The following is a 9,754-nucleotide window of genomic DNA, read 5'->3' on the forward strand; positions in this document are numbered from 1 at the left end:
TTTAAACATTAACCTCAGGCTTTGTGGTATATTATATCTGAGAAAGAATTTATTTCTTATTTGAAATTACTGGAACGATTACTTTTTTTCATTATAAGAATGTAATCATGCTGATTGTTCTGCTCAACCTGCTTCTGTTTATTCTTGCAGTTCTACCTTCTAAGTACGTTGATTATTTGCTTGTTTTTTGGTTGCAAATAACTCTATATAAAGTACATGGTCTATTACATGAAGTTTTGTTGAAATGTTAACAGTAAGATACTTTAAACATTAACCTCAGGCTTTGTGGTATATTATATCTGAGAAATAATTTATTTCTTATTTGAAATTACTGGAACGATTACTTTTTTTTCATTATAAGAATGTAATCATGCTGATTGTTCATGTTTACCTGCTTCTGTTTATTCTTGCAGTTCTACCTTCTAAGTACGTGATTGACATTGATGTGAGATTCTTTGACTTGTTCTTGGTGGACTACTTTCGGAATCTCATCAGACATATCAACCTGCCTTTGACTCTGAGCAACAGCATTAATATCACAGATATTGACATGAATACTGGTGAGATCAGAATGTTTTATCATGTCACATAAGATGAGTTCAGTATTAGGAGAAACTGACAGTTTGAACATTGATAAATGAATCCCATTCTATTACAGTGTGTGGGTTAAATGGAACAGAATATGAGTGCAAGTGTGAGGAGAATCACGTTTGGCCCAATGACACCTGCAGGGCCTATCAGGTGTGTGATGGTATTGTGGGAGGCACTTGTGGATGTATTCAAGCTCTCCCTTCAGAGGGTCCGCTTTGCCAGAGAGGTGAGAAATCACATTAAATCATAAATGTACTGATTGTAATTGTAGTAACATGACCAGCGTGAGTTTAGTCAGCGACACTTGACATGTTTGGTTGTTTGGAAACCTGTAATTTTTTTTTCCAGACATCAATGAATGTGAAGATGCAGTGTCAGTGTGTGGTCAATACTCAGATTGTATTAACATCATTGGGAGTCACATGTGTTCATGCTGGAGTGGATTTAATTTCTCCAATAAAGACGGTCCTGTCAGCCGTGACAACTCATGTCATGGTAAATATAATTATCTCATTTTGTGTTCTGTTTTTATCTCATTAAATTGAGTGTACAGAGCTGCTTTATCTTTGTTTGTTTGTTTGAATACTTCTGTGAGTTTTAGTTGTTCCTGCTTGAGGTGGAACATCACCCAGCAAATGATTAATTTTTCACTTTTCTATCTTCTTGTGTATTCTATAATGTGAATAAATGTCTTTAGATTCCAGATGTTTTTCTTGTCAGATCTTTGACTAATTTATAAACTGTAAAAATAAAAATAATTTTTTTTTCACCTGTTCCTTCCATAGATATAAATGAATGTTTGTTCAGTCCGTCTGTATGTGGTCCAGATTCCAACTGCACAAATGGAATGGGAAGTTACAATTGCTCATGTCTGGATGGATTCACTGAAACAGTTTCAGGTCTTACTATCGGCATCAATAACACATGTAGAGGTACATTCTTAAGTCAGATCTTTATGTTCTCTGACCTTTTTCTAACCTCTAATTTTGCTACACTACCATACATTTTAAAGGATAAATTAGTTGACAAACTCTTCACATTTTGTATTTGTTCAGTTCTAATGTAATTAAACTCAGACTTATAAAATACTACAATCATTAATTTTCTTTGATTGATTTACCTTACTTGACATTTCTGTCATTTCGAATGGTTTCTTGTAAAGTTTTTTTCAATGCTTTACCTATGATCTTTACCAAAACTGGCTAGTATCGTCTTCAAAGAAACATTATCAAGTCACTTATTCGCTAGAAAAACCATGAAATTTGTTTGTGAAGACACCATGCAAGAAGTTAGTCATTGCCTTTGTAATGTTACACAACATCATAGTTTCAGTTTTTTTTAACCTCTACATATGATCCAAACTCTTTTTTTCCCCTGTAACTTTCTTTTAATATAGATGTGGATGAATGTGTTGAGATATCAGACGTCTGTGGTCCAAACTCAATCTGCAACAACACTGTTGGAAGTCACAACTGCTCGTGCATGAGTGGATATAATTTAACAGACCCAAACCTCCCTATAAACAGCAATAACACATGCAAAGGTATGAAGCAATGAACAGTTTGTTACTATTTGTTCTGCGTGAATCGCCCTTCAACTGTAACCTTTCAATTTATTAAATTAAATTGTATTTCAGATATTCATGAATGTCTTGACTCAGAATCAGTGTGTGGCCCTAACTCTCACTGTTACAATTACAACGGAAGCTTCTCATGCTTTTGTTGGGGTGGATATAATGTCTCAGATGGAAATAAAGCTATTAGTAAAGGCAACCCATGCACTGGTCAGTTTTTATTTATACAATATTCTGCATTACAGCTTTTGGTTATTGCATAATTTAGTCATTAATCATTACTCTTTAATCATTACTTTGATTTTTAAAGATTCTCATTACAACTATAACATCTCAGGATCCAGATTATTATTATTATACTATTTCTATATACTATTACTATACTATTATTGTAAATGTTGACATTTCAACTTAATTTATATACTCCTTGTTTAGATGTATTTCATAACTTTAAGTAATTTTTCTAATATTTTCTTTTCGTAGATATAAATGAATGTCTGTTCAGTCCATCTGTATGTGGTCCAAATGCCAACTGCACAAATGAAATGGGAAGTTACAATTGCTCGTGTCTGGATGGATTCACTGCAACAAACTCAAATCTCCCCATCAGCATCAATAACACATGTACAGGTACATTCTGTTTTCAGATCTGTGTATACTCTCTCTTTTTTTACATGGGTAGTTCTAGTCTTGGCTTCTTATTGCTCAGTACAGTGTTCAGTAATGCTGAAATCCACTATATAGTAATGGCTATAGCGTGATAGTGGTGAAAGTGATTTTTGTTGAATTGCAACATTTTGTTGTGTCATGTATATCTTACGGTGGAAGGATGTCATTTAAAGTGTTTGCTTAAAAAGATAATAAAAATGTGTGTCCTTAATTTTTATGTAGAAACAATAAGGTACTTGAGGCAATGTTGTAGTTTAAATATAAACATACACTGAAAAAAATGTTTAATTCATCCAATTAAAAAAATGTAGGGTAATGATTGCCCTTAGGGCAAGTTATTTATTTTTCATTGGCTCAAGTTAAAAATATAGATGTGAATCATTATTACCCAAATTTTTTTATAGACAAAGTATTTTTGGAAATGCAGTTTGGAATTGTAAAGATATACAAAATTGTAAAGCTTCTTTTTTTTAAATTTATAAACTTGGATTTAAGGCATTAGATTGTAAAGACAAACAATATGTTGACACCACTGATCTATAATAGAAAACTGGATTACTCATGACGTCATAAAAGTGAAGGCACTGTACCTCCATGAAGGTTTTCCCTAGTATTCCCATATATTCTATTGAATTAATAGGAAATCGTAAGATTTAATGAGAGAAAACTCAACATATATTACAAAGGACAAGCTACTCATTCTAAAATCTGAATTAAGATTTAGGCTTTGTATCCCTTAATTCAACTTGTACAGTTATTCACTGTTTATGTAATGTTGTTTTATTGTTTTTATTTGTAGAGTAGGATAACTGCAAATGTTTCAACAAGGATGTCATTATCAAGATGCATTTTGAAGCAGTTAATGATTTAAACGTTGGTTAAATTAAAAATTAATTAAGCATACATACATAACATTTTACTCCTATGGAAACTGTAATGCTAGTAAAACGCCATAGAATTTGTGCGATCTTGAAGAGTCTGAAGTACATGTTGCTCAATCAGGACATAAAAAATACACACATCATAACATCATTCAGAGAAATAATGCTGACAACATACGGTACAGACTTTTAAAGACATGAGCTTTATTTTCAAGATGATACCTGATGAGCTTTGAATTTCAATACAGTATAGATCAGTATTAACAGAGGCTTGTATTGTAATCTTTATTCAAATCAATTTCTGATGCTAATACGAGATATATTTGCTGCATAATTACTTACATAAAGAAATATATTTTGTGTTGGATCAGTTACCTATGTCGGGAATGTGCATCAGACACACCCACCTAAACCATTTCAATATATCGCTTATCCTGCCTGAAAAGACCATAAACATTGCAGATAACATCTTAAATAACAATTAATTTACATACACATATTGTCACGCCCCTGAACTGTCTTTGTGGTGTTTTCCCTCCCCATGTGCTCCATGACCCAGTTTCTCCCCTGTCTAATTAGTCATTCTGTTCACCTGTGTTCCTCCCAATTGCCTCGTTAAGTCATGTATATTAAGTTCCAGTCTGTGCGTTCCTCCTTTGTTGGGTCTACCAGTTGTGTATGTGTGCCTTCCTTCCCTTCCAAGTGTGGATTTACCCTGTGTGTTGGATTGAATAAATGACAGTTTCGTTTATCCATGGCTCCTTCGTTCCTTCCGGCAACATATCGTGACAGAAGACCCCACCAAGGACAGTTTTTTTTACGTGTTTCCCCTCCGTTTGTTTTCTGTTTTCCATTCAGTGTTTTTTGTTTCCGTAGTGTTTCCTTCCCCATAAATTCCCTCGCTGTCAAGTTTGCCTCCCTCACCCGCAAGGACCTTTCCCTCTTGGAGTATGCTGTGGAGTTCAGCCAGCTCGCCGTTTTAATGGCGTTCGACGACACTGCGCTTAACTCCCTGTTCTGGGTCCGGGCCAACTACTATGTGCTGGAGGGAGGCTATCATCCGGTGTCTGGAGAGTGTCTACCCCCGATCTAGAACACAGCCAGACCCAGAGCCCAGCCCACTATCACCCCGCTGTGCAGAGCTTAAGCCAAAGCCCACCGCTGACGGAGAGCCAGAGCCCGCTGTGACCGACGAGCTATCGCCAGAGAAAGCTACAGTGCTGAGGATCGCCCCAGAGCCCAATCCTGTGACATCAGACCAGATGCAAGAGCTGGCTACAGAGCTCGCCACGGGGGAGCGCATCATGGTCAGTGAGTACGTGGAGAAGAGCTCCGCCCCCTGCACCGTGGCTGAGGGTGAGCTGTCTATGGATCTGGGTAAAGGAAAAGTGGAAAGAGACTTAATTGATTTGTATACCAACCTGCCCCATTTCCTCCCTCCTCCGTCGGTGACCTCTGTCCCTCCCATTCCTGAGTTTAGCCCAGAGAGGGCTCCTGTTCCCAAGTTAAGCCTGGAGAGCCCAGCAGCTCCTAGCTCCCTCCTCTGCGCAAGGGCCCATCAGTCCACTGGATCCACCGGGCTCCCTCGTTCCTCTGGCTCCGCCTTAATCTGTCGTCGACCATCCATTGCCTCGGGACTCCACTCCTCCGGCTGCGCCTCATCCCTCTGTCCCTCCGGCTCTGTCAGGCTCCTCCTCCCCTTCGACTCCTCCTCAGTCCTCTGTCGATCTGCCTCCACCGCGACCTTCTGGTGCCCTGCCTCTGCCTCGGTTGCCGGTGCCATCTGCTCCGCCTTGGCCCTCCGGATCCTCCCCGTCGTCCTGGCTCATCGGCTCTCCGCCTTGGGCTCCGCCATCTGCTCTGCCACAGTCGGTTGGCCCCCTGGAGTCGTCAGCCCTTCCTCCTCCATGGCTCCTCCCTTCGTCGGCTCCACTTTGGGTCGCCATTAGGACTATGGTCTGGGTCCCACCTGGCGCCGCATGCTTGAAGTCCCTCCTGTCTCCTCCCTGGTCTCTGTCTGCCGGCCCCCTCCCGGCTGTCCGTCCTCCCCCTTAGCCTCCTCCCAAGTTCCCACCTGTCCCTCCTTCTGTTGTTGTTATGGCGCGGGACGCGCCTTCCGGGATCCTCCTTTGTCGGGTCTACGAGTTGTGTATGTGTGTCTTCCTTCCCTTCCAAGTGTGGATTTACCCTGTGTGTTGGATTGAATAAATGACAGTTTCGTTTATCCACGGCTCCTTCGTTCCTTCCGGCAGCGTATCGTGACATATATTTACATACACTTCAAATCGGGTGATTTTAGGTCAAGGTTTTGGCTGTCGGTCAATGTTGCTCTCTGCTTTTAGGGAATAGTAAGATGGCCGCTCGAACATTTTTGGTGACTTCATAGTCGAATGGCAGTTTAGAGTGCAATGAACAATCCAGTCATTAGATCAGATTACATTTATACTGTCACAAATGGCTGTTGAATGATGTTGTTCTTTCTCAATCCTTATTCTCCTTGTATAGATGTAGATTAATATTGTGAGATACCATTTCGATTTCATGTTTTCAGGTTTCATGATCCCCCCCCCCTCTAGATATAGATGAATGTCTGTTCAGTCCATCTGTATGTGGTCCAGATTCCAACTGCACAAATGTAATTGGAATTTACAATTGCTCATGTCTGGATGGATTCACTGCAACAAACTCAAGTCTCACCATCAGCATCAATAACACATGTAGAGGTACTGGTGCAGTTTTAACATGAAATTTAGGCCTAAAATACAGTTTTTATAGACATTGTGGAATACACCTGTTAGGTGCTTTCCTCGGTTACTCCTTTATGTAACCATAGCTTTCAGCCATAAGCACATGTCTTCAGGTGGTATCCAACCTTCCTTGAGTGTTTCGACCCTTAACCACAACACTCTCCAGTTGGTGGGTCAGCAGTGGTCGCCAGCTCACTGCCCATCTGCTCCTGGCTTCCAGCTTTCTTCCTCTCTCTTGCTCTATATCCAGCATGAAGCTCGCTCAGCCTCCTCTCCCATCCTGTGAGCAGCATGTTACTTGCTCTTCTCGTCTATGCCTAAAGCTGACATCAGCCGCCATACTGACTTGGCAGGAAATCCTCTACAAACTATTTCCACAGGGAACAGCCATGCCTGCCATCCTTTGTCTTTACACTCTTGAATTAAAGGCTGACACTTCAAGGCCTTCCTCTTGTGAGCCTCTTCACAGCCCTCCTCCCATGGCACAGTCAGCTCAATTAAGATGATTTTATGTTCTTTGGCTGACCACAGGACGATGCCTGGGCGAAGAGCTGTGTGGACCACTTTTGGGAACTGCAGCCTTCTTCCGACATCGACTCTCATTTCCCAAGATCCCGTGGCCTGCAGCAAGTTTGATTTTGCTAACGCCCTGGTTGCAAAGGGCCTGGCTGCAAAGGGCCTGGCTCCCTCCTTGATGAAAGTTATAGTTTCCTTGCCTGTGCCACCTAACCTCTTCTTGCACCTCTCTCCCTCAAGTGTATCTGTGAGGGTCAAGAGCACCTTGTTGTGGCGCCACCTATAGCGACCATGGGTTAAAGATGATTTGCACCCTGACATTATTTGTGCAAGTGTTCCCTTTTGACCACAGTGCTTGCAGTACGAGTTGTCCCTCAGCCCCCATGTGTGCAGATGCGACTGTGAAGGAAAGTGTGAAACGCAAAGGAGATATAGTAGGGCTCCAGTCTCCAGAACTCTGCCCGTGTGATCTTACACTTAGGCAGATCCTATTTTGTCCATGCTCCTTGGGATGCTTGATCCACAGCTCTGGACAAATGCCTCTGCTCCTCTTGAGCTCGAAATTCTTCCTGAACCATGCATCGCCTGATCGTAGTACTTGCATTCCCAAACTGTTGGAAATGTGTCGACCCCAGGCCTTGACGTCCATTGCAGGGGTTGCCAATGATGTCACGCAGCTTCAATGAGCTTTCTGCCTGTTCAATGGCTGCATTGACTACCCACTTGCAGCCTAATCTTGTTGTGATGCCTGCTTGCTTTACCAGGTCGTTTTTAGAATTTCTCAGACTTAGCGCGACAGAGGGACCTGCAGCTATCCTGATCGAATGTAGAGGCCCACCGAAGAGAAGCTTGGGGGAATCCCCAACCACCTCCGCAGGTGCTTGTTAATTTTCCTCTCAATGCCTTCACGACTGTTAAGAGGAACTCATAGACTGTGAGGAGCCAAATAAGCCTGGGCAGAAGGCCATGCTGGTACAGCCAGGATTGAAATTTTCCGGGGAGTGCAGACCTATTGATATTCTTCAACCACTTTTCGGTTTGCCTCATAGCGTCTGCAACATTGGTACCATCTTTCAGTGATGCATTGAACCACTTCCCCAAGCACTTTATAGGGCTGTCCTCAATGGATGTAATGACCTCGTCTTGAACTTGGAGGCTAAACTTACTCATGACTCTGCCCTTCCTGATGAAAGTGAAAAAGTGAAAGTGATGTGACATGTGGCCAAGTATAGTGACCCATACTTGGAATTAGTGCTCTGCATTTACCCATCCAAAGTGCACACACACAGCAGTGAACACACACACCGTGAACACACACCCGGAGCAGTGGGCAGCCATTTTTATGCTGCGGCGCCCGGGGAGCAGTTGGGGTTCGGTGCCTTGCTCAAGGGCACCTCAGTCATGGTATTGAAGGTGGAGAGAGTGCTGTACATTCACTCCCCCCACCTACAATCCCTGCCGGTACGAGACTCGAACCCGCAACCTTTTTGGGTTACGAGTCCGACTCTCTAACCATTAGGCCACAACTTCCCCAAATCTGATCACCAGCCTTCTGGACTTTCTGGCCTTAAATGACAACATTGCCCAAGTGGCTATGTTGTGCAGGGTTTCCAGTACCCATCTCGCTTGATCGTGTGTCACAGTTGTTATTGTTAGATCATCCCTAAAACCCAGCAGCACTGGCTGCAGAGGCGGACTTAACCATTAGGCAAAGGTAGGAGACCGCCTTGGGCCCCCAAAAGCCAAGGGCCCCCTAAAATGCTTTTTATATGCGAGATGCGTGTTCAGTGCTGAGGCACAAGTGGTTGCTGTGGTATTCATTACCACGACAACCGTCTGTGCGTCCGCGTTGAACGTGCTTCTTAGCAAAAGTAGGACGATGAAGAAAATGGGGACGGAATCCCGGAATCTATTCATAAAAACGGAATTTACTGTGTAACGCGGAAAGTGACGGAATGAACGGCGCAGACGCGCGTTTCATTTGCTATTTAAGCACGCGCAACGCTCGCGGTTGTCATCTGTAGTAGCTAAATAGTATTTTTGCCATTTAATATTCACATACACTAGTCCATATCGCGGTTTGATTGAAGTGTACTGAATTGCATTTGATTTATTCATTCAATATTTGACGAATTCCGTGACATTGCTCGTTACACAGTAAACGTCTCTTGTGTAGCATTTTGAATGTAAAAAAATAAAGGGTTTGTTTAACTTCCTTGGAAGAAAAGATAGATTAATGTTTTCGCCTTCATTTGATTACCAGAAAAAGGAAAATACACAAAACAGAATTTCTAAAAAAATAAGTAAATAAAATTTAAATTTCATAGGGCCCTATTATTGTATACAAATTAATAAATTAAGTTGTTTTTATGAATTCAATTAATTAACCATTAAAATGGAACACAGAAAAATTTAAATAAAAAAAAAGAAAGTGCAGAATTTGGGCCCTAAGAATGTAATTTTTGTTAAACTTTTAATAGGCCTAAATTGCTGTTAAATTAAACAAGTTTCATGATTTTAATTAATTAGACATGTTTTTTGTTAAAATTTAATATAATCATCCAAAACAATTCAAACGAGAAAAAAAAACTGAATCCAGAAAAATTTAAACGGAAAAAAAGTTTTTGGAAAAAATAAAACGGATTTCATAGGGCCCTACAAATATCATGCATCTGAAGCTATAATTTTAATACTAAGCAGCAGTGCATATTATATAGGGCCTATTTTAATTTTTTTAAATGGCGCTCACTCGTTTTTGTGAAAGACCCAAGAAGGAC

The 9,754-nt window shown here is 41.1% G+C and overlaps 1 protein-coding gene and 1 long non-coding RNA gene across 3 annotated transcripts in view; both read left to right on the forward strand.

The window, feature by feature from the left end:
* Positions 1-459: 459 nt before the first annotated feature.
* Positions 460-9,754, forward strand: part of adgrf6 (adhesion G protein-coupled receptor F6) — a 63,486-nt gene continuing 54,191 nt past the window's right edge. The window contains exons 1-3 of the mRNA XM_016293646.1: positions 460-560; positions 659-817; positions 940-1,086. Coding sequence (XP_016149132.1) covers positions 551-560; positions 659-817; positions 940-1,086 — 316 coding nt within the window. The 5' untranslated portion in view covers positions 460-550. The remainder of the gene's footprint in view (positions 561-658; positions 818-939; positions 1,087-9,754) is intronic.
* LOC107601534 (uncharacterized) overlaps positions 2,240-9,754 on the forward strand; it is an 11,974-nt gene continuing 4,459 nt past the window's right edge. Inside the window, exons 1-2 of one of the 2 annotated variants that reach the window (XR_001610944.1) lie at positions 2,240-2,374; positions 2,648-2,794. This is a non-coding gene — a long non-coding RNA (uncharacterized lncRNA). Of the gene's footprint in view, positions 2,375-2,647; positions 2,795-6,334; positions 6,438-9,754 lie in introns of those variants that run through there. The other variant, XR_001610945.1, reaches the window with a different exon arrangement.

Source organism: Sinocyclocheilus grahami, unplaced genomic scaffold, assembly GCF_001515645.1.
Source record: "Sinocyclocheilus grahami isolate Dianchi unplaced genomic scaffold, SAMN03320097.WGS_v1.1 scaffold306.1, whole genome shotgun sequence".
Lineage (NCBI taxonomy): Eukaryota > Metazoa > Chordata > Actinopteri > Cypriniformes > Cyprinidae > Sinocyclocheilus > Sinocyclocheilus grahami.